Genomic DNA, 26,020 nt, shown 5'->3' on the forward strand with positions numbered 1-26,020 from the left:
AAATCTGAATGGTGTGTTTTTAGAATATTTATCCTTATGCTTGTCAGCTTATCACCAGTCACTGTATTAATGCATAAAGCCCTTGCCTTCCTCTTACTTTTTGATGTTAAAAAAAATTATAAAGCTGTGAAAAATTACCTTGTTGAGTAGATTTAGACCTCTGGATTACTAACGCCATTTCCTGATTCAGTGACTGAACTTCACTCCGTAACAGCTGATTCTCAAGTCGGAGGTTTGATAGCTCTTGCAACTGGCTGTCATCTTTGGCAGAGGGGATGCTGTTTGCTGTTGCAACGCTAGACGATTCTTCTTTTGTGACCTCAACCTGAGCCCCAAATCCTGAATCTGAACTTTCCGGTGTATCTGTAGAAAACAATATGTATGCAAACTTTACAGCACTCTTCTGTATCTGCTGGCTATTTCAGTAGAACAAACTGGAATTACTACCTTTGCAAGACTGGTTCCTCTTGAGAAGCTTACATGAAGTTGGGTGACACACATCTTAATAGTGCACCTTTGAGACGAGCATTATCACAATAATACATTGGATATGTTTACCTTGCTCATTTCCCACAGGAGTATAAACATTCAAAGAGTATCCAATGTCTTGGCTTAAAGCTTTAGCTGGTCCTGCAACACTGAATTTCCTCTTACTCCTCCAGTGGGAAATGTACATTCTTGCTTTACAAGAAAAGACCCACCACACAGTCCCTGGACCATAACTATGGAATGTGCCCAGTGAATTGTGAAGCTTACAAAAAGTCAAAGCCAGTTCTATGGCACAAAGGGATGAAGCCCAGACTATGACCCAAATGACCCAGGATTAATTAGTGACAAAGGTGTTGCTGAAGGAGCCAGACAGGGAGAATGGAAATGAAATGACAGTACCAGCTCACCCATCCTGTCTGCTGCAACACTAGTCTATTGGTCAGTTATAATACCAACAAACAAAAGAGACTGGATGTTCCAGCAAGGTAGCATGACAAAGGATAAGCATAGTACTCATGCTGTAGCCTGGACAGGCACATGCATGAAAGCTCGAACATTACCACAGCAAAGACTGTGGAAATAGTACTTGTTCAGGCTGTTGTGGGGTAACAAGGAGCACAGCAAGCATAGAAAAAAGGCTGATGATGACATTGTGTGAAAGGTCAGTCACCAACTATCAGCGAGCAATAGGGAGAGAAAAAACAGAAAAAGTCAAACACTACAAAATCAATGATGCTGAAAGACCAAAACTTGAATCACCAGCTTAAAAGAATAAAAATCAATACAAAGGTAAAGTACCAGAAAAGGTTTATTCAAAACAAAGAACATTTTAGGTAATGACCTGTCACCATTTCTATAAAACAAACTAAACACAGTGGAACTGCAAAACTTAAATACATCTAAAATATCCAATAATAAGTTCACTGCTGCAGTTATAACTAAATGTTAACTAATTATGCAAGTAAAAAAAAAATATGATGATCTGATTATTTAAATAACCCTAATATGGCATCTAGTTTTACCTATGAAGATCTATTATCAAGATCACTTTCCACCAGAAACTCTAACACAATGAAGAACAAAAAAGAGAAGGCAAAACTGGCTAAGAAATTTTTGGTATTACCAACAGTTACATCAATGTTGTATTTATAAATTATCCTTGTAAGGGATTACGTAGTTTTACTGATGCAAAACGCTCAGCAAGACAGGATAGCCATATATACTACAAATGTTATACTACAAGAATTAAAGGACTTCGATACAAAGTAAGTAACAGGGGCTTGTGTGTTTAAATAATACATATACACTGCGAATAATTCCCAAAGGATAAGCACCTAACATTCTAAAGCTTATTCTAACCCCACCTCCCTTTCCTTTTGATCCATTACTGTCACTTTTAAGTGATTCCCACACCTGGAAACAATGTACACAAGAATCTTTGTACCAATCTGCATCAAAATGTTTCTACTAATATGTGTAAGCACTGCATTACTTTTCAACTATAGCATTACTTTGGTCATCTCAAACAAACCACACGTAAATAATGTACATAATATAACAAGCAACAAACAGAAAATAATCTTAATTTTTCAGCTATTGTACTATTTTGATAAACTTAAACAAACACATTTAACCTATTTATTGAGTGGGTAAGTCCACTAGACACAAATGTTCCTTTTCATGGGCATGTTGGGAGAGAGTCTGGTTAAGTGACTTGAGTCCCACAGTACACAAATGAAAGTGGAAACATTTAAGTCCTATTAACAGCTCAGAGCTTTAGTCCTTTGTACCAACAGACACCTTTAAGCAGGGGTGCCAGACGTCCCTATTTGGGCGGGACTGTCCCGAGATCAGCAGCCTGATCCCGAGTCCCGCCCTGCCAGTTAAAATCCCGGGCAGCCTCTGCTTTTTTTTTTGATTGTCCCGTATACCTGGCATACGGGCCAAACAAAAATCGCTAAACACGGAGTTACTTGTGTTGAATGCGGAACTGCAATGCATTAAACACGAGAAGCTCCGTGTTTAGTGCAGAGCTACTGAGCTACTGTTCTTTAATGTGGAACTGTGTTCCGCATTATAGACCTTTTTTTTTTTTTTTTTTGGTCTTCACTTGCAGTGAGAGACCTTTCTTTTTTTGTGGAAATCTGGCAACCCTGCCTTTAAGTAATGCACATAAAAATGTTTGTACCAATCTGCATAAAAATGTTTATACCAACCTAAATGTTCCACTACTTTTCAGCTATAGTATTATTTTGGACATCTCTTGCATGCAGTGTCTTTTTCATGGTTGTGCATATTCACTCGGGTTGTGCCTGAAATTGGTCAGTTAGGATCAGTACACTACCCCAGTAAACAAACAAGCAAGTCTATGTATATACATAAAATACTTGATGGTAGGATTAAACAATCCTGGCTATTAAAGTCTTCTCAAAGACCAACTAGACTTTCAATGTAATGTGTTTTTAAAAATACAACGTTGGGTCTGTTTGGACATCTCTTGCATGCAGTCTCTTTCATAGTTGTGACATATTCACCCCAGACTGTGCCTGAAATTGGTCAGTTAGGATCAGTAAACTATCCCGGTAAACAAACAAGCATATGTACATACATAAAGTACTTGATGGTAGGTTTAAACCATCCTGACGATTAAAAGTCTTCTCAAAGACCAACAAGACTTTCAATGTAATGTATTTTTTAAAAATGCAACATTGGGTCTGTTGATCACTAAACTACAAGTGCCAGTATTCTGAGTTAGAATAGTCCAAAAAACGTAAGCTGCTCAGATATGCAAAAGACAACCTTAACTACATGCTGATCCACTCAGTGTAGCATGCTGTGGTAGTCTCCAACTTCTTAGAGGGACAAGTGACCTTCAGCCACACAAGACTGAGCAATAACAGGTCTACGATGCCCTTATATGTCTGGGACTGCACATCTGCTACACTGAATGGATCAGCGTGTAGTTAAGATAAAAAGCAGCGAGCTTAAATTGTTCTTGGTATTTTGAAGAAACTGTAGTGGCAACAATTGCTCTTGGTTATCTTGAATTTATTGTATCTGGAAGATCTAGAGCAGCTGAGTGCTTTTCATCGTATCCTCCACTGCAACAGGCACCATGTGTGGTTTTGAGTTAGAATATTCCAGTGAGACTGCAAAGCCAGTCCAACCACCAAACTGTCAACCACACACTTAGGACACTACACACTTAATACCCTACTTCCCTAAAGATCTCTAGTACTACACCTCGTTAACAATAGTTGCTTCAACTGGTGATTCATAATAAAGGCTTTCACCAATATACAATTTACTTTTATAGGCTATTCAATGCTTACTCACTCCACATGCATATTCCACCTTGAGTTAATGCCTATTACCTTTTGTTTATGTACTCACATTTGCCTTTGTATGTGCATGTACTGCTATAAGCTCTTGTACTGCTTTTTGCTCTGTATTCTCTCCAAGGCTGAGCCTAAAAAATTATCCACTAAGGTCAGTGCTCAGCATCAACAAACAAATATACATTATCTTATGAAAAAGAGAGGTAGGGCCTGGGTAAGTTAGGAAAAACACTTCAATAACAATCACATTAAGCCTCTACACCGGGAGTATCTTACATTAACAAAACAAACTAGAACAAAAAAAAAAACTTGGCAAAAATCACTTTATTTCAGGCAAAAGCAGACTGCTATCACAGCCAGCCTGAAGGACCCTATCAAAATGGTCCAAAATGAGCCCTCACAAGACCACCATTGAGTTTATGAGCAAAATTAAAAAGAAGTTATGTACCTACCATAACATTCCACGTTAGTTGTCCTTCATCTCGCCTTCCTTCTTGCTGGATGGGCTCGGAGCCAATCCTCGGCTCTGACTCGGCCACTTTCTATAGCTCGAGAGCTCTTTACTGGCTCGAGGCTACCCCTTATCCCAGAATGCCCAGCATCAGCTACCCAGATCTCGTTTGAGACAGCTCACACCAGACATAATATCATAGAAGATAATCCATTATTATTAAACCTGGATATACAGTAAACTGTCATGGTTTGCTTGGGAAGCAACTAAGAACAAAACAAGTTAGCCAGTGAAACCACTGAAAAACTCCTCTTAATCCTAGAGGAAGGGGGAAGGAGGGAGGGACGCAAGAAGGAAGGCGAGATGAAGGACAACTAACATGGAACGTTATGGTAGGTACATAACTTCTTTATGTTAAGTTGTCCAATCTCACCTTCGTTCTTGCTGGATGGGACAGTGTCCCTAGCACCTCAATACTGGGTGGCTCATTGGAAAAGATTCTTCAGAACCGTGGAACCAAAGGAAGCCATGCCCAGGGAGACCACATCTACTTTGTAATGAGAAATAAATGTATGAGGATCTGCCCAAGTAGCTGCTGCACAAACTGAATCTATGAGCAATCTAGATTGAAAGGCTACCGAAATAGCTAGTGACCTGGTTGAATGACCTTTGGGTCTTGCTGGAAGATCTTTTTGTCGCAAATGGTAAGTATAGGCAATAGTGTCTGATAACCATTCTGACAAGGTTACTTTAGAAACTGGAAGGCCTTGTTTGTTGTTAGCAAATGAAAGGAACAACTGATCTGATTTTCTCAGCTCTTTAGTTTTATGGAGACAGAAAACGTACTTGTCTATGCACATCCAGTTGGTGTAATCTGTATTCTGCCTTGCTGGAATGATTAGGGAAAAAGACAGGAAGTTCAATGGATTGATTCAAATTGTGTTCTGAACAAACTTTAGGTAGAAAAGATGGGTTGGTTCTCAGAAAAACTCTGTCTTTGTGAAAAACCAGGTATGGAGGGCGAACACATAGGGCATGGTGTTCTGAAACACGTCTGGCAGAAGTAATAGCAACTAGGAAGAGAGTTTTCCAAGAGAGAAATTTCAAAGAACATGATGCTGCCGGTTTAAAGAGTGGCAGTATCAAGGAGGCCAGAACCAAACTGAGAGCCCGAGATGGAAGGGGCTCTTTCACTGGGGGTCTAAGTAGAGATGTACCTCTCATGAAGGCCTTACAGAGTTTGTGAGACATTAAGCTTAAGTTAAAAACTCTGATGTGGAAATTTGAAATGGCAGCTAGTTGTACTCTGATGGTAGCAGCAGCTGCACCAGATCGAAACAGTTCTGCTAAGAAATCCAAAATTTCATGTACAGGAGCTGTAAAAGGATTTAAATTCCTGGATTCTGCCCAGTAAGAGAATCTTTTCCATTTGCTAGCGTAAACTTTCCTTGTAGTTGTCTTACGGGAGGAAACAATAATATCACGCACTGCTGGGGAAATATTGGGGAGCCTGGCTAAGATTGGAAGTGGAGTAACCAAGCTGTGAGCTTGAGAGATTGAGAGATTGGTGTAACCCGCCTGACTGATGAATCAAGAGGTCTGGCACTGGGTCCAGAACCCAAGGCTGGGCTAGAAGGTGGGGGTGAAAGAACGGAAACCAAATCTGTTGAGGCCAATAGGGGGCAATGAGGATCATCTTGCAACCCAACGATTTTGCTTTCTGAATGACTTTTGGGATTGGGGGAAGGGGGGGAAATGCATAAAGGAGTCCCTGAGGCCAATTGTGGACTAGAGCGTCCCTGGGTGTCTGACCTGGATGAGGAACAAGGGAGAAGTAGCTGCTGCATTTGTTGTTGAGGGGAGAGGCAAAGAGATCGCAGCAAGGCTGGCCCCATTTGCAGAAAATAAGATCCACAATTTCCTGTTTCAGAGACCACTTGTGCGACATGAGGATAGCCCTGCTGAGCCTGTCCGCTATTACGCTGGATGTCCCAGGGATATGTGTTGCTGTCAGAAAAAGTACAGTTTTGTACCTACCATAAATGTAGATGTTCGAGGATCCACATTGCTGCAGTCCTAACTATTGGGTAGTCCGCTGTCCAGTCGGCCCGAATACCAAAGTATATGGCTGACGTCGGTCAGGGCGCATTAGACTGACGTCAGTACGTCAGGGTACTAATGCGCATGACCGACGTCATATCCTCAGTCTTTTCTTGCCCCAGATGTCAGAAGACCCTGAAAAGCTAAGGCCAAAACCAAAAATTCCAAACATACCTGCACCAAAAATATGTACAATATATACAAAATTACCAGAATATAACCTCACCTACACAACCACCCTTAAACACAGAGGGAAGGAGGGAGGTAAATTGGACTGCAGCAATGTGGATCCTCGAACATCTACATTTATGGTAGGTACAAAACTGTACTATGTTCTTCATTCCACATTGCTGCAGTCCTAACTATTGGGTAGAATCCCAAAGCAGAGGTAAGGGAGGCTGGCAAATCATAAGGAAGCAGGAACTGACAACATGCCTTGCAAAATAGCTGTGGCAAAACCAGCCCTAGACTTAGAGTAGAGAGGAAGGTGATAATGCTTAGAGAAAGTATGCACTGAACTCCAAGTAGCTGCCTCCAAAATATCCTTAGTGGCCACCCCTTAGAAATGCTGTAGAAGTGGCAGTAGCCCTAGTGGAATGAGGCCTAATTCCAGCTGGAATCTCCTTGCCATGATGGGAATAACAAAATGCAATGCAAAACCCAATCCACCTAGAAATAGTTTGTTTTGACACAGGCTTGCCCTCGAACCCAAAGCAAAAGAAACAAACAACTGCTGAGACTGCCTAAAATCCTTAGTCCTGCTCAAATAATAACGCAATTGCCTGTGTACATCTAAAGTGTGCAAAATCTTTTCCCCTTTATTTTGGGGATCTGCATAAAAAGTAGGCAAATGAATAGTTTGGTTTAAAGCCACACTAGAAACCACCTTAGGCATAAAGGAAGGATTAGTACGTAAAGATACCCTATCCTTATGAAAAATCAAAAAGGCTCTACCGCCATAAGGGCCTGCAACTCAGAAACCCTTCTTGCAGAAGTAATGGCCAACAAAAGCAGTCTTCCATGACAAATATTTCAATTCAGCAGTAGCCATGAGGCTCAAAAGGTTGTAGAGTAAGTTTCTCCAACACAAAATTGAGATCCCAAGCAGGAGTAGGAGCTCTCGTGGGGGTCTTATATTCTTTGCCCCTCTAAGAAATTGCTTGAACAAAGGATGCGAAAACAATGGTGGGTCACAATCATAGTGAGCTGAAATTGCTGCAGCATGAATCTTAATGGAAGAGAAAGACAAACCTTTGTCCAATAACTCAGTAAGATATTGAAGAGCCACACTCAAATTAGGCTCAGAAATCTCCAAATTGTTTGCTGCACTCCAAAATAAAAATCTCTTCCATTTTTCTGCGTACACTTTCCTTGTACTAGGTCTTCTGGCTTCCATAATCACATTTAAAACTTGTTGAGGAAGTTGAGACCTGCTGTCTTTCAAAACAGAATATGCCAGGCTGTTAGATGAAGAGATTGAAGCTTGACATTGAGCAGGTGACCGTCCCTCTGAGACAACAGGTGTGGAATCAAGGGTAAAGGCCATGGAGGCTTCCTTACCAGACTCCTCAGTAATGGGTACCAGTGCTGCCGAGGCCAATCTGGAGCTATTAAAATCATCCTTGGCTTGTCTTGTCTGACCTTTAGAAGCACCTTTGGGAGAAGAGGCAGAGGTGGAAAAGCATACACATGAAGATTTTTCCAACTGAAAGAAAGAGCATCCACTTTCCAAGCTGTGTGATGAAACCTCTTTGTGCAAAACTTTGGCAGCTGGTGGTTTAGTGGAGAAGCGAACAGATCTATGTCTGGAGTTCCCCATGACACTGTCAATTTTGAAATACATGAAGATCCAGTTTCCACTGTGGGGATCCATGATTTGTCTGCTTAACACATCTGCTAAGGAGTTCTGTGCTCCTGGCAGAAACCTTGCCTGAAGAGTTAGTTGCAAGCTGAGCGCAGTCTCCCATAAAATCATTGCTTGCCTGCACAATGGGTAAGAATGTGTTCCCCCTTGTTAGTTGATGTACCACATGACAGTTGTGTTGTCTGTTAGAATCAACACCTGCCCTGGAAGAAGTAACTCCTTGAAAGCCATTAATGCAAACTTTTAGTTATGTACTCACCATAACTTCAGATGTTTGGGATCCATCTCGCCTACATTCTGAATGATGGTTCGGAGCCGATCCCTCGGCTCCGACTCGGCACGCTTATGCCAAAGAGCGAAGTCTCTTATTGGCTGAGCTTACTATATCCCAGGATGCACCACCACCAGTCCCCCAGATCTAGTTTGTCCGCATACATGCACACATGCATACCCTGCTTATATAACATCGTCAGATGAAACAAGATAAAAACAGTAGAGCTCAAAACCGTTCAATCTCTTCTGATCTGCAAGGCAGGGGGAAGGAGGGTGGGTATCAGGAATGTGCGAGATGGATCCCAAACATCTGAAGTTATGGTGAGTACATAACTAAAAGATGTTATGTGATCCTATCTCGCCTACATTCTGAATGATGGGACAGCGTCCCTAGCACCTGAATCCTGGGTGGCTCACTGGAAAACACTCCTGAGTACCGTGGAACCAAATGAAGCTCGTCCTTTAGATGCCACATCCAATTTGTAGTGGGAGATGAACGTGTGCGGGTTGGACCAAGTAGCCGCAGCACAAATTTCCGAAATAGCGAGCTTGGAATGAAAAGCTATAGAAGTAGCCATAGCTCTGGTAGAATGAGCTTTGATAGATGATGCAAGTTGCTTATTCGAAGAAGAATAGGCCTGAGTTATGCAATCTCTGATCCATTTTGAGATTGTAGCTTTTGTGATGGTTTGGCCCAATTTATTATCTGAGAAGGACACAAACAACTGGTCTGACTTACGGTTGCTGAGTCCTGTCTAAATAGAAGCGTAATTGCCTGTGAACATCCAATTTATGGAGAGTGTATTCTGCTTCATTAGAGAATTTTGGAAAGAAAACTGGTAGTTCTAGAGATTGTTGAAGACAGAAACTAGAGCAGACCTTTGGGACAAAGGAAGGATTAGGCCTAAGTGATACTCTATCTTTGTGGAAAATCAAATACGGTGGTTTAATAGACAGGGCTTGAAGCTCTGAGACCCTTCTTGCCGAAGTAATAGCCACTAAAAATGCCGTTTTCCATGACAGATATTTTAACTCGCACGTAGCAGCCGGTTCAAAGGGGGGAGATGTTAGTGCGCGCAGCACCAAATCAAGATCCCACGGAGGTGCAGGATGAAAAACTGGTGGTCTTAACAGGCTCGCACCTTTAATGAATGTTTTGCATAATCTGCTGCTCATCAAAGGAGGATCCGTGGATTCATGGAATTTAGAGATAGCAGCTAGTTGAACTTTAATAGTTGAGACAGAAGATCCCTGATTAAATAGGGATGTTAAGAATTTCAAAACCTCTGGGACAGGAGCAGTGATAGGGTCTAAGCCCTTGAGTTGAGCCCAGATAGCAAACCTCTTCCACTTACTGAGGTACAATTTGTTAGTGGTAGGTTTGTGCGCGAAGATAAAATGTGAACAACTTCCGGGTCTAGTGTGTGACTTCTAACTAAGGTTGGAAGTGGAGGAGCCAAGCTGTCAATTTCAGAGATTGAAGGGACTGATGCCAATGTCCCGACTGATGGATTAGCAAATCCGGAATCATGTCTAAGGTCCACGGATCGTCCACTGCATGCTTTTTCAGGTAAGGAAACCATATCTGACGAGGCCAGTATGGGGCAATCAGAATCATTGAAGACCCTAGCTGAGAAGCTTTTTGAATAACTTTGGGAAGGAGTGGAATTGGGGAAAAGCATAAAGCAACCCTGTTGGCCAAGGTTGTGCTAGAGCATCCATGGCTGGTACTTCCTGATGTGGAATCAAGGAAAAGAACCTTTGGCACTTGGTGTTTTGTGGAGTCGCAAATAGGTCGCACGGCGTCCCCCATCTCTTGAAAACCTGGGCTGCTACTGCGCGGTTTAGAGACCATTCGTGAGGAGAGAGAATTGTCCTGCTTAATTTGTCCGCCAATACATTTGACTTTCCCGGGATGTGGGTCGCTACTAAGAAGCGGTTGGTAGCTATAGCCCATTCCCACACTCTCATGGCCTCTCTGCAAAGGGGATACGATCTGGTCCCTCCTTGTTTGTTCAGATACCAAACCACCGACATGTTGTCTGTGTGGATGGCGATGATGCCCTGAGGAAGGAACTTGTGTAAGGCCTGTAGGGATAGAAGCACAGCCCTCATCTCCAACACGTTGATGTGGAGAAGAGCTTCGTCCGGAAGCCAGGATCCCTGAACTAGCCTGCCCAGACAATGCCCCCCCCCACCCTATCTGGGAGGCATCTGTCGTCAGGGTAACCGCTGGAGGGGGGAGAACAAAGGGTTTTCCCTGATCCAAGTTGGATGTCTGAAGCCACCAGCGAAGGTCCCTTTTGCATATTTCCGTAATCATGATGTGATGATTGAGGGGAAGATCTTGAAAGGACCATTGAGTTGATAAGAGCCACTGAAGAATCCTCATGTGTAACCTTGCTAGAGGAACTAAAAGTACTGTGGCCGACATTGAGCCTAGAACCTGTAGGACCATCCTGGCTGGGGCTTTGGATCTTGAGATCAGAGCTAGAACTTGGCCCTGTAAAGTTCGAATCCTTTCGGCGGGAAGAAAGACACGCATCAATCTTGAGTCTATCTCTGCTCCTATAAACTTTATGCGCTGAGAGGGCAGCAAGACAGACTTTGACCAATTGAATGTAATCCCTAGGGAAACACCCAGGGAGATGGTGGCTTTGAGGTTGTCCATAAGTAGATGCCTGGTGGTGGCAGTCAGGAGCCAGTCGTCGAGATAGGGAAACACTTGGAATCCAAGACTCCTCAGGTGAGCCGTCACTACTGCCAAACACTTGGTGAACACCCTGGGGGCTGTGGTGAGACCAAAGGGCAGAGCACAAAATTGGTAATGACTGGTTCCCAGGCTGAAGCGCAGATACCTTCTGGACGCCTGATGTATCGGTATGTGATAATAGGCGTCCTTGAGGTCTATGGAGCACATCCAAACATCCTTCAACAACGGGAGAATGGATTGCAACGTGACCATTCGGAATTTGGATTTCGTGACGGATAGGTTTAGTCTGCTGAGATCCAATATTGGTCTCAGGTCCCCTGTCTTTTTTGGCACTAAAAAGAACCTGGAGTAATTTCCTGATCCGATTTGGTCTGTGGGGACCGGTTGGATGACTCCTTTTTCTAGCAGCTTTGAAGCTTCTGCGGCTGCTATTTCCCTTTGACTGGGTGGTGGGTCCGGGATTCTCTTGGACGAAGGGGGTGAGGACTTGAATGGGATGGTGTATCCTCCGGCAATTATCCGAAGCACCCATCTGTCCTGAGTGATTGACTCCCAGGCTTCTAGGTGCTTGGCAAAACGACACCCGACTGGCCCCGGAGTAGCACAGCCGGGCAATCCCTCATGTTGTATGGGAGGCTGAAGAGCCACGAAAGGACTCGCGGTCTCCAGAATTGCGGGGCCCTCTGCCGCCTCTGGGACGGCGTCTCCCTGAAAAATTTTCCCGCCCTCTGCCTCTGGACGGGGAATCTTCCTGCTGTTGGGAGAAAAACTTGCGAGATTTTCGGAACCACATTTTCCCCCCTCCTTTGGCCTTGGGGTAAGGCCGAAAGGGAGTGGAATAACGGGCCCCTACGGCAGATAACGTTTTCCCTCTTGCTCACAGCGGTAAGGGTGTCTTTCACTTTGGGTCCAAACAATGAGGACCCATCAAAGGAGCGTCGGAAGGAAGACTTGAAGGCCTCCGAACTGACACAAGCGGAGCCAGGCTTGTCTACGAGAGCAACGCCTGTGCCTGCCGCTCTACCCCCTTCGGCCGCATAAGAAATGAGCCTCATGGACGAAGTTAGCAATTGACGTAAGGATAGCCAACTGAGAGCTAACGGACTGGGCTAGCTGCTCAGGTAGGTTACCCGAGAGGGAGTCTGACAACTCCTTGACCAGATCCCTCTGAAGTCTGGTAAAATGTGCCAAATAATTCAGAGACCTTAAGGTAAAGGCCGCTGAAGTCAGGGTGCGCTTCCGCACCTATCCATACTCCTAGACTCCTTATTAGGAGGATGGATGGACGTTGAAGCCTCTGCCACGTCCTGTTGTGTAGCAGATGCCACCACCATGGCATCTACAGCCACGCCTTTAGTAAGGAACTCCTTCTCGGGGAGCAGATAAGAATTTGTTTGGGCGAGAAGGGACTGGTTCCACGGTATCCGGTGTTCCCACCCTTGACAAACTAAACCCAGAAGCTCGCCGAAGGGCGGAGACACCCAGGAGGCGGAGGGCTGAGCCCCAAAGGCCTTGAGGAGCACTGATTCGTCCGCAGAGGGGTGTTTGGACATCCAGCCGCCTCGTTGTTTGAGGATCTCTAAGATGTCTGCAAAGGAGACATCGTCCGAGGACGACTTAGGGACCCCTCCGCATCATCCATATCCGTGTCCGATGTAATAGACTCGGGGGAGTCCACGTGCTTCCTCTTGCACGACCTCTTCCTTGGCGGTTCCTCTGGAGATGCCTCCGAAGAACCCTCAGGAAGAGGGGAACCCCACTGGGGTAACCTCAGGCCTCGGGGCTCCGCTGGCTACGGACAGGGAACTGCCAAAGACCCAGTCTCCACGCCCAGGGAAGGTGCTGGTAGAACCGGAGAGATGGCCGAAGAGGATTTGGCCAAGGCACTCCTCATGGCCCTGAAAGCCGGACCCCCAGAATCCTGGGAGAATCCGGTCTCCGGGGCCATGATGGCAGATGGAAGTCCCGCAGCTGAAGCACCGAGAGGGAGGCTCGGAACCGAAAGCAAAGGTCCCGAAACATCACCCTCGGGTCCAGCCGAAGAAGTCCGCGTACCAAACTCGGACCCGAGGGCCCGGGTTGGAGTAAGGGTCGGAGCCGACCCTGAGATCTCCACCGGCTCCAAGAGCACCTGCTCCGACGGAGCTGAAGCAGTCGGAGGAGGAATAGCAATGGGGTGGGTCATGGTCATCGGCTCCGAGGCCAACTGGGTCGGAACCGAAACAAACTTTTGGAAGACTGGGGACTGGAAAAGTCTTTGGAGCACCCTGTCTATATCAGAATCCGACATTCTCAAGACCGAGAGGAAACAGAACGGGTTCGAAGACCTCTCCCTCGGCCCGAGGGACTAGGGGACGGCTCCAGGCGACTCGATGAGAATCGGCGCCGAGGAAACACACACCAGATTCCATCGGTGCCGAGGTAGACTTCGCGCCGAGGAGGAAGTGTCTGAGCGGCGACCCTTGTCGGCTCCGAGCAGTGGAGCCGAAGGTGACCCGCCTCGATGCCCCAGCCATCGGCTCAAGCCGGGAGTCGATACTGGAGGCATCGAGGCAGACCGTTCACCTCGGCTCAAGTCTTTGGAGCCGAAGGAGAGGCCTGCCTAGATCTCTTGGCAGTCGGGTCCGACGGACTGGTCGGAGCCGAAGCCCTTTTCTTTTTGGCAGGAGTCGGAGAGGAAGCCAAGGCTTCTTCGAAAGATGGTTTAATCAAGCCTTTGAGAATCAATTTATTTTTCCTCTCCTGGAGGACCCTAGAGGAAAAAGCGTGACATACGCTGCATGACTCCTGCAAGTGCTTTGCCCCTAAACAATACACACACAGTAGATGGTCATCAGTAACAGACATCTTGAAAGCACATTTAGAACATTTCTTAAAGCCCGAAGGCCTATGGGGTTGAGACATGATGATACACAAATCTAGTCACTCTGACAGGAAAGTACACCAAATTTTAACTACTGATATAAGCTTACAGTAATAAATAAAGTCAACTCTTCCTGTAAAAAGAACAGGTAACTCTAACCCAAATTGAACAATTATTAGAGACCCTGTAATTCAAAAATTAACAGTCCGGGAAGGCCCTGAATGGAGGGGGGCCGAAAACAAACTGAACTCAATCACACACAACAATTCCAAGTCCAAATCGTACACAAAGTTAGCGATAGCTGTTAAAACAGCTTTTGTGAGCAAAAATAGCAAAAAACTGACAGAAAAGTTAGTTTAATAAACTACTTAGCCCAGCCAGCTCGAGACCACGTCTTCGCAGGGAAGCGGCAAACGAGATCTGGGGGACTGGTGGTGGTGCATCCTGGGATATAGTAAGCTCAGCCAATAAGAGACTTCGCTCTTTGGCATAAGCGTGCCGAGTCGGAGCCGAGGGATCGGCTCCGAACCATCATTCAGAATGTAGGCGAGATAGGATCACATAACATCTGGACTGCTAACATCTCTTTCATGTTGATATGTAGATGCTGTAGTCTGGCAGGCCACTTGTCTTGTATCCACTTTCCATTTAGATGAGCTCCCCAAGCAATGTCTGAGGCATCTGTCGTTAGAATCTGACTCGCCTCTGGCCGGGTCACAGAGAGTCCCTTGTTTAGGTGACATTCCTGAGCCCACCACAAAAATTCCTTTTGAATGCAAGGTATTATTTGAATGACAGTGTCCAAATCCTGGCAGTGCTGTGTCCATACATTTTTGAGATACCATTGCAGCTTCCTCATATGCAGTTTGGCATTGGGAAGCACCAGAATACAAGATGCCATGAACCCTAAGGCTTGAAGGACTGTCCTTGCAGTCAGCCCGGACTGAAGAGATAGTTGATGGAAGTAACTGGAAAGATTCTTTTGTTTGTCCGGGGTTAAAAAGGCCATCTGGGCTGCTGTATTCAGTCTCACACCCAGAAAGCACATGTCTTGAGAGGGTACTAGACTGGACTTTATTTCGTTCACAGAATACCCTAGGCATCTTAGCACTGCTATGACATAATCCAAATGCTGTAGAAGGTCTTCCTTTTCTTGATCTAGAATCAGGCAGTCATCCAAGTAAGGATAGATTTGAATTCCTTTTAGCCTGAAGTAAGCTATCACTGGAGCCAGAACCTTTGTCAATACTCTGGGCGCAGTGGATAAGCCAAAGGGCAATGCAGAGAACTGATAATGAAAATTTCCAGCTCGAAAACGCAGATACTTCCTGCAACTTAGTCTTATAGGCACATGAAGGTAAGCTTCCTTGAGATCTAAAGTTACCATCCAGTGATCCTTGCCCAGCAGAGGTAAAAGCTGTTGTAACGTCAACATTTTGAACTTGGGAATGTCCAGATAAGTGTTGAGGATAGATAAATCCAAAATTGGCCTCCACGTGTTCCCCTTCTTCGGTACTAGGAACAGGCGAGAATAAAATCCTAGGCCCCTTTCTGGCACAGGAACTGGCTGAATGGCCCCTATGTGGAGCAACAGAGAAATTTGCTTGTGAGCCTCTTGTCTTTGTAGAGGAGGAATGTCTGGCATGCCTTTGAAAGGAGGCATGGTATGGAAATAAAACCTGTAACCGTGGTGAATGATATCCAGAACCCATCTGTCTTGGGTAATTAAATCCCAATTTTCTTTGAAAAGAGACAGCCTTCCTCCCAAAGGTGCTGCCAGGCGAGAATGTACTGGCAGCTGAAAAGGCAGGTCATTGGGTCTGCTTACGAAAGGACTGACCCCTGCCCTCACCAGAAGTCTGAGCAGGGGAACTCCTGTCCTAGGCCTAAAAGAACCTTGAGCTCTGCCCCTACCACGTCTAGACCTACCCCTAGACTGGGAATCATAAGCAGGATAAGTCCATCCCTTAGTAGGCCAATTTCTACTAAACTTCGGAGGCTGCACCTGCAAAAAATCCTTAGCAGTTTGCATAGACTTAGCCTTGTCCTCCATTTTCTTTAAGACTGCTTCCACAGGCGAACCAAACAACACATCAGACTGCAAAGGAGCATCCAAAATCCTTGTTTTAACATGCTCAGCTAAATTCTGATCCCTCAACCAGGCATGCCTACGAAGAACAGAACCAGTGGCAGCCACCCTCGAGGAGGCCTGCACAGCATCAAAACCACATTGCAAGGAATGTTTACCCACCTGTTCAGACACATGAACTAAATCCTGCAACTCTTTACACTCAATACCTTCTGCCAGAGCATCCACCTTAGATTTCAATTGTGAAAGGAGATAATTCTGATATTTTAACATGTGAAACTGACAATTCAACGCCTCATGGCTAAAGTGGAAGAAGTATACACTTTCTTTCCCCATCTATCCAAAGCCCTTGCCTCTTTATCAGGAGGAACAGGATTTTTAACAACAGAGGCCTTCACACCTTTAGGCCCCTGAGAGACAGTTTCGGGTCTGCCCTAGGACTCTTAAAAGATACTTATGAGCTTCAGGCACCCTATAGTACCTATCCGGTTTAACTGGGGCAGGAGGCAAAGAATCAGGATTGAGGGAAGCCTCTGCAAAACATCTTCCACCACATTCAGAACAGGAGGTATAGCTAAAGGCCTATGCTGGGGTAAAACAAGAATTCCCTAAGCCTCTTCCTGGAATCAGAGAAATCTTGACCTTCCCATTTAAAATGCTCCCTCATGGAATGCAGAGTCTCTGAAAATGAAAAATCCTCAGGAGGAGAAGCTGAAGGAGTAGAATCATCCACATCAGAATCAGAATAAGGAGGATACTCCTGCAAGTCTTCAGCCGAAGACTCAGAAGCCTCCGAGCATTGCTCAAAACTCTCAAAGTCAGGTTCCACCCTAGGCCTCTTATCAGGAGGGGGCATAGAACCTCTAATCATAGTAATCAAATCCTCTGCCATTTTAAGCATATGTTTCTTAGGCAAAGACCCTGAAGCACTAGGAGAACCCCCCACTGAAGTTAAACTTGGCCTGCCTCTCAAAGAAGCCTTGGAAACAGAAGGGGAGGCTCTAACCACCTTAGCAAGAGAGGGAAGAACAGCCACCTGAGAAGCCCCCTCAGCCTGGCCTACTTCCTGCGAGGATACATCCTGTAACAGTAAAGTCTCTCCCTGAGACTCCAAAGAAACACCTGGCAAAACCTCCGGCTCCACTGAGCCTTCTAAAGATCCGACGTCTGGGACTGTCAGTTCTTCCACTCTAGGCTTTGCTGCTTTGTCCTTGCGCTTTTTGGCCGAAGCGGGCGTCGGAGCCTCCGACGGCATTTTATAATTACAACGCTTCCCAAAACTAACCTGGCACAGTCTAACCTTCTCTTAATAGTGCGTTTGTTAAATCTAGCACAAGAGCGGCATCCAACAACGTCGTGCTCAGGCCCTAAACAAGGTATACACAAAGTATGGTAATCCCTATGAGGTATCTGTTTCCCACAAGAAATACAGTTATTCACTTTTTCTGACATCCGGTTAAATACTGAGGCAAGAAAAAAACAAAATATTCCCCAACGGGGTACTTAGCCAACTTTGATTCGGTCTGAAACTCTGACTTCAGAAACTTTCAGAACGCCAACCTGCACTCGCAAAATTGCTTCTGCATCGGACCATGCGGCAAAAAAGACTGAGGATATGACGTCGGTCATGCGCATTAGTACCCTGACGTACTGACGTCAGTCTAATGCGCCCTGACCGACGTCAGCCATATACTTTGGTATTCGGGCCGACTGGACAGCAGACTACCCAATAGTTAGGACTGCAGCAATGTGGAATGAAGAACATCAATGGGGGAAATTGCCCATTGCCGCAGTCTGAGGGCCTGTCGGCACAAGGGATAAGACCTGGTTGCACCCTGTTTGTTGATGTACCAAACTCTGACATATTGTCCGTCTGTATTGCAATAGTCCCGGCAGGGAGAGAGTCTTGAAGAGCTTGCAATGCTAGGAGCACTGCTCTCACCTCCAGGATGTTGATGTGCAAGTGGCACTCATGAGGTTGCCACTTGCCTTTGACTGTCTTCCCTAGATAATTTCCCCCACCCTATCAGAGAAGCATCCAATGTCAATGTGGCAACCTGATGGGATCACATGAAAGGTCTGCCCTGAGTCAGTAGTGGGGAGAACATCCATCAGGAAAGGTGTCTTTTGCAAGATTCCGTAATTAGCATCATGTGAGACTTGGGTAATTCCTGGAAGGACCATTGTGTGAAAAGCCACTGAAGGATTCTCATGTGAAAGCGTGCTAAGGGAACTAGAAGAATGTCTGCTGCCATGGACCCTAGAGCTTGAAGGATATATTTGACTTGAATTATTTTGCTCCTCAGGAGAAGGGACACCTGTTGTGAAATAATGGACACTCTTTCCTGAGGCAATTTTTCAATCATTTTTTTTGTGTCTAGCTCTGCTTCTATGTATGTAATACATTGACAGGGCAACAAGGCAGATGTTTCAAAGTTTATTGTGATGCCTAGTTGAGCACAGGATGTTATGGTGTAATCTCGTGCCTCTAAGTTGTTGCCTGGTGGTAGCAGTGAGGAGCCAGTCATCTAGATAAGGAAACACCTGGAATCTTAGACATCTCAGGTGAGCTGTAACTACTGCCATGCATTTGGTGAACACCCTGAGGGCTGTGGTGAGACCAAAGGGCAGAGCTCTGAATTGGTAATGACTGGCCCCTAGTCGGAATTGTAGAAATCTCCTGGACCATCTGTCCATTTTTATATGATAGTATGTGTCCTGAAGATCTATGGAGCACATCCAATTGTCCTGACCCAGAAAGGGGAGAATGGACTGCAGTGTTACCATCCGGAACTTTTCTTTTTGTACAGACTTGTTTAATCTGCCAAGATCCAGAACTGGTCTCCAGTCCCGTCCTTCTGGGCACTAAAGAATCTTGAGTAAGTTCCAGATCCTACTTGGTCTACGGGGACTTCCTGGATGGTTCTTTTTTCTAGTAGTGTTGAAAGTTCTGTGACTGCCTGATCCCTTAGATTGGGTGGAACATCTGGGATGGATTTTTGTGAAACAAGAGGGGGTTGATGGAAGGTAATTTTATAACCTCCGGATATAATGGATAGTACCCATCTGTCTTTTGTAATATTTTGCCAGGCGAATGAGTACAATGAAAGCTTTCCCCAGACTGCCTCCAGAATTGGGCAGTCGGGCATCCCTTCAGAGATGTTGATAGGGTTTGGAAGAGAACGTATCTCTGTCACCCTGATTTTGAGGACCCCTTCTGCCATGAGGGCGGCGACTGTCATTGTTATAGTGTCCCCCCTGCTTCTGGGGGAAAAATCACCACGTGCATCAGGCAAGGGTCCCTGGGATTTTCAAAACCACATCTTTCCACCCTTCTAACCCTTTGGGTATGGTCTGGTAGGAATGGAAAAACGGACTCCCACATCAGAGAGCATCTTGGCTTCCTGCTAGCACCTAATAAGCATGTCTTTCACCTGAGACCCAAAGAGAGAGGAGCCAAAGGGTGTATTGGTGAAGGATGCTCTGAAAGGTTCCGCAAACTGACACAGCCGCAGCCAAGAATGTCTCCTAAGAGCCACTCCTGTTCCTGCAGCTCTGCTCGCTCCACTGGCTGCTTATGAAATAAGCCTCATGGAGGGGTTGACTACTGAATTTAAAGTCGCCAGCTGGGTAACTGCCTTGGCTGAAGCTCCCTCAGCTGTGGGATCTTGTAGGGTATCTCCAAGCTCTTTTAGGAGATCCCTCTGAAGTCTAGTAAAATGGGACAGATTTCAGGGACCCAAGGGAGAAGGTCGCTGATGAAAACATTCAATTCCCATATCTGTCCATCGTGCAAGACTCTATTTCGGTGGATGGACAGATGAGGAGGTTTCAGATAACTCTCTCTTTCTCTTTATGGCTGCTGCTACCACCACCGTGGCATCAACTGGGACACCTTTAGTCAGGAATAGTTTGTCTTGGGGGAGCTGCGATAAATTTATTAGGTCTCCTCGGAACAGTTTCTATGGAATCTGGAGCTGACCAAGCCTTTCGAGACACTACAGACATGAGTGGATCAAAAGGAAGAGACACCCAGGAGGTGGAAGGTCGGGAACCAAATGCGGCCACGTATACAGACTCCTTCTCGGAGGGGGCTAGGGAAGTCCAGCTACGCCTCTGCCTAAGAATCTTCAGGATGTCCGAAAAGGAAACATCTTCAGAGGGGGACCTTGGGGACCCCTCTGATTCATCCAGGTCTGTATCTGAGGTGACAGACTCAGGGGAGGAGTCTTGGTGCTTCCTCTTGTACTTTTTCTTCTGAGAAGCCTGCTCAGAATGCTCTGGGGAGGTTTCGGAAGAAGAGGATTCGCCCAATGGGGTTGTCCTGGGGCATAGGCTCCCTAGGCTTTGGGGCTAGAGGAGGAGCAGAGGTTGGCACAGGCACCGAAGGGGACGAGTTGATGGGACTGATAGTGGGGCCGTCTGTGGGGACAGCACTCTCCGCATGACCTCAAAGGTGTCACGGTCTCGACACAAAGATGGCTCCAAAGAGACAGGAATCCCACTCTGTGCCGAGGGCGACTGCTCCGATGTCGATGTGGGAGCCAAGCTCAACTGAGCCGACACTCCGAGAGGGAGAGTGGGGTCGGACAAAGGTCCAATGCCACTTCCCCCTTCAGAGCCAATGAGAGAGCTTCGATGCCCAGATACCTCGATGGAAGGAAGAACAGAGGTAAATCGGAGCCGAAGAGGATGTCATCGAAGCCAAAGGAACCACTATTGGAAAGTCCATGGACTCCGGCTCCAAACTAAGCATAGTCGCAGAAAGAATCGATATTGAAGCGGATGGAGCAGAGGCCTGTTGAGGCGGGCTTGAAAGCATGTTTGCAAGGTCCAGTGACTTCAGCAACCTACTGACCACTCTCTCCACATCCTGATCCGATAACCTTGAGGATCAAGAGGAGTGGGAAGATGAGTGATGACTGGCTGTGCTTTGAAGTAAGGGTGATTTTGGCACCGAGCGAATCAGCTACAATGAAGGAGACCTAGCTCGTTTGTGGCTCCGAGATGGTTCTGAGGTAACAGTTGGAGCCGATGGAGGAGTAGTCTTGTCTGTGCTAGAGGGCAGCGACACACTTGGCTTGTCAAGCTCACAGGCCGGTTCCGAACATAGAGCCGAAGGCTTGACTGACATCAAAGATTTCACTGGCTGAGATGCTTTAGCTGGAGAATCCTGTTTCAACAATCCACGGAGGATTAGCTTATTTTTCTGCTCCTGCAGGACCCTTGGACTAAAGGCATGACAAATGGAGCAACAGTCCTGCAGGTGCAGAGCCCCCAAGCAGTACACACAACTAGTGTGCCCATCTGTCAGAGACATCTTCTGACAGCATGAGTCACACTTTTTAAACCCTGAGGTTTCAACTTCCTTAGACATTTTGAGAAAAAAAAGGAAGTACCACAAAAAGACACACTACAATAATCAACAATTATATTAATAAAAACCTTAAAGGAGAGCCTCTAACTTAAATGGCTGTCTTAAGGGGGGGGGGGGACTCTCTAACTTAAATGAGTTCACGGAACAACAGAAGGCCTAGCGACTAAGAGGCGATGGCCAACATAACACAAAAACACAACAAAGGAAAAAACAAGGGGTTTACGACTAAATAAACTTACAAACTACTATAACAGAGAAAAAATATAACAACTTTTCAAGTAAATTATTTCACTTTAAATAGAGAAAAAAGTTACACTAAGCCTGAGCCAGTATTGATGCAACATCGCAGCTAAAAAGGCAAATGAGATCTGAGTAGCTGATGCTGGGCATTCTGGGATAAGGGGTAGCTTCGAGCCAGTAAAGAGCTGTCGAGCTATAGAAAGTGGCTGAGTCGGAGCCGAGGATCGGCTCCGAACCCATCCAGCAAGAAAGTACAGTTTTGTACCTACCATAAATGTAGATGTCCAATAGGTATGCATCTGCAGTCCTAAAGTACAGTTTTGTACCTACCATAAATGTAGATGTTCGAGGATCCACATTGCTGCAGTCCTAACTATTGGGTAGTCCGCTGTCCAGTCGGCCCGAATACCAAAGTATATGGCTGACGTCGGTCAGGGCGCATTAGACTGACGTCAGTACGTCAGGGTACTAATGCGCATGACCGACGTCATATCCTCAGTCTTTTCTTGCCCCAGATGTCAGAAGACCCTGAAAAGATAAGGCCAAAAGCCCAAAAATTCCCAACATACCTGCACCAAAAAAAATATGTACAATATATACAAAAGTAGCAGAAAATAACCTCACCTACACAACCACCCCTAAACACAGAGGGGAAGGAGGGAGGGTAAATTGGACTGCAGCAATGTGGATCCTCGAACATCTACATTTATGGTAGGTACAAAACTGTACTATGTTCTTCATTCCACATTGCTGCAGTCCTAACTATTGGGTAGAATCCCAAAGCAGAGGTAAGGGAGGCTGGCAAATCATAAGGAAGCAGGAACTGACAACATGCCTTGCAAAATAGCTGTGGCAAAACCAGCCCTAGACTTAGAGTAGAGAGGAAGGTGATAATGCTTAGAGAAAGTATGCACTGAACTCCAAGTAGCTGCCTCCAAAATATCCTTTGTTGCCACCCCCCTTAGAAATGCTGTTGAAGTGGCAGTAGCCCTAGTGGAATGAGGCCTAATCCCAGCTGGAATCTCTTTGCCATGATGGGAATAACAAAATGCAATGCAACACCCAATCCACCTAGAAATAGTTTGTTTTGATACAGGCTTGCCCTGCGAACTCAAAGCAAAAGAAACAAACAACTGCTGAGACTGCCTAAAATCCTTAGTCCTGCTCAAATAATAACGCAATTGCCTGTGTACATCTAAAGTGTGCAAAATCTTTTCCCTTTATTTTGGGGATCTGCATAAAAAGTAGGCAAATGAATAGTTTGGTTTAAAGCCACACTAGAAACCACCTTAGGCATAAAGGAAGGATTAGTACGTAAAGATACCCTATCCTTATGAAAATCAAAAGGCTCCACTGCCATAAGGGCCTGCAACTCAGAAACCCTTCTTGCAGAAGTAATGGCCAACAAAAAGCAGTCTTCCATGACAAGTATTTCAATTCAGCAGTAGCAGGCTCAAAAGGTTGTAGAGTAAGTTTCTCCAACACAAAATTGAGATCCCAAGCAGGAGTAGGAGCTTTACGTGGGGGTCTTATATTCTTTGCCCCTCTAAGAAATTGCTTGAACAAAGGATGAAAACAGTGGTGGGTCACAATCATAGTGAGCTGAAATTGCTGCAGCATGAATCTTAATGGAAGAGAAAGACAAACCTTTGTCCAATAACTCAGTAAGATATTGAAGAGCCACACTCAAATTAGGCTCAGAAATCTCCAAATTATTTGCTGCACTCCAAAATAAAAATCTCTTCCATTTTTCTGTACACTTTCCTTGTGCTAGGTCTCCTGGCTTCCATAATCACATTTAAAACTTGTTGAGGAAGTTGAGACCTGCTGTCTTTCAAAACAGAATATGCCAGGCTGTTAGATGAAGAGAGTGAAGCTTGACATTGAGCAGGTGACCATCCTTCTGAGACAACAGGTGTGGAATCAAGGGTAAAGGCCATGGAGGCTTCCTTACCAGACTCCTCAGTAATGGGTACCAGTGCTGTCGAGGCCAATCTGGAGCTATTAAAATCATCCTTGGCTTGTCTTGTCTGACCTTTAGAAGCACCTTTGGAAGAAGAGGCAGAGGTGGAAACGCATACACATGAAGATTTTTCCAACTGAAAGAAAGAGCATCCACTTTCCAAGCTGTGTGATGAAACCTCTTTGTGCAAAACTTTGGCAGCTGGTGATTTAGTGGAGAAGCGAACAGATCTATGTCTGGAGTTCCCCATGACACTGTCAATTTTTGAAATACATGAAGATCCAGTTTCCACTGTGGGGATCCATGATTTGTCTGCTTAACACATCTGCTAAGGAGTTCTGTGCTCCCGCAGAAACCTTGCCTGAAGAGTTAGTTGCAAGCTGAGTGCAGTCTCCCATAAAATCATTGCTTGCCTGCACAATGGGTAAGAATGTGTTCCCCCTTGTTTGTTGATGTACCACATGACAGTTGTGTTGTCTGTTAGAATCAACACCTGCCCTGGAAGAAGTAATCCCTTGAAAGCCATTAATGCAAACTGGACTGCTAACATCTCTTTCATGTTGATATGTAGATGCTGTAGTCTGGCAGGCCACTTGTCTTGTATCCACTTTCCATTTAGATGAGCTCCCCAAGCAATGTCTGAGGCATCTGTCGTTAGAATCTGACTCGCCTCTGGCCGGGTCACAGAGAGTCCCTTGTTTAGGTGACATTCCTGAGCCCACCACAAAAATTCCTTTTGAATGCAAGGTATTATTTGAATGACAGTGTCCAAATCCTGGCAGTGCTGTGTCCATACATTTTTGAGATACCATTGCAGCTTCCTCATATGCAGTTTGGCATTGGGAAGCACCAGAATACAAGATGCCATGAACCCTAAGGCTTGAAGGACTGTCCTTGCAGTCAGCCCGGACTGAAGAGATAGCTGATGGAAGTAACTGGAAAGATTCTTTTGTTTGTCCGGGGTTAAAAAGGCCATCTGGGCTGCTGTATTCAGTCTCACACCCAGAAAGCACATGTCTTGAGAGGGTACTAGACTGGACTTTATTTCGTTCACAGAATACCCTAGGCATCTTAGCACTGCTATGACATATTCCAAATGCTGCAGAAGATCTTCCTTTTCTTGAGCCAGAATCAGGCAGTCGTCCAAGTAAGGATAGATTTGAATTCCTTTTAGCCTGAAGTAAGCTATCACTGGAGCCAGAACTTTTGTGAATACTCTGGGCGCAGTAGATAAGCCAAAGGGCAATGCAGAGAACTGATAATGAGAATTTCCAGCTCGAAAACGCAGATACTTTCTGCAACTTAGTCTTATAGGCACATGAAGGTAAGCTTCCTTGAGATCTAAAGTTACCATCCAGTGATCTTTGCCCAGCAGAGGTAAAAGTTGTTGTAACGTCAACATTTTGAACTTGGGAATGTCCAGATAAGTGTTGAGGATAGATAAATCCAAAATTGGTCTCCGCGTGTTCCCCTTCTTCGGTACTAGGAACAGGCGAGAATAAAATCCTAGGCCCTTTTCTGGCACAGGAACTGGCTGAATGGCCCCTATTTGGAGTAACAGAGAAATTTGCTTGTGAGCCTCTGTCCTTTGTAGAGGAGGAATGTCTGGCATGCCTTTGAAAGGAAGCAAGGTATGGAAATAAAACCTGTAACCGTGGTGAATGATATCCAGAACCCATCTGTCTTGAGTAATTAAATCCCAATTTTCTTTGAAAAGAGACAGCCTTCCTCCCAACGGTGCTGCCAGGCGAGAATGAACTGGCAGCTGAAAAGGCAGGTCATTGGGTCTGCTTACGAAAGGACTGACCCCTGCCCTCACCAGAAGTCTGAGCAGGGGAACTCCCTGTCCTAGGCCTAAAAGAACCCTGAGCTCTGCCCCTACCACGTCTAGACCTACCCCTAGACTGGGAATCATAAGCAGGATAAGTCCATCCCTTAGTAGGCCAATTTCTACTAAACTTCGGAGGCTGCACCTGCAAAAATCTTAACAGTTTGCATAGACTTAGCCTTGTCCTCCATTTTCTTTAAAACTGCTTCCACAGGCGAACCAAACAACACATCAGACTGTAAAGGAGCATCCAAAATCCTTGTCTTAACATGCTCAGCTAAATTCTGATCTCTCAACCAGGCGTGCCTACGAAGAACAGAACCAGTGGCAGCCACCCTGGAGGAGGCCTGCACAGCATCAAAACCACACTGCAAGGAATGTTTACCCACCTGTTCAGACACATGAACTAAATCCTGCAACTCTTTACACTCA

General features: G+C 45.5%; 1 protein-coding gene across 1 annotated transcript in view; it reads right to left on the bottom strand.

The window, feature by feature from the left end:
* The window catches only part of GOLGA5 (golgin A5), a 933,889-nt gene that overhangs the window by 815,137 nt on the left and 92,732 nt on the right, over positions 1-26,020 (bottom strand). The window contains exon 3 of the mRNA XM_044074573.1: positions 139-363. Within this exon, the coding sequence (XP_043930508.1) occupies positions 139-363 (225 nt within the window). The remainder of the gene's footprint in view (positions 1-138; positions 364-26,020) is intronic.

Source organism: Protopterus annectens, chromosome 6.part0 (assembly GCF_019279795.1).
Source record: "Protopterus annectens isolate FY-2018-M chromosome 6.part0, PAN1.0, whole genome shotgun sequence".
In the NCBI taxonomy this organism is placed as follows: Eukaryota; Metazoa; Chordata; order Ceratodontiformes; family Protopteridae; genus Protopterus; species Protopterus annectens.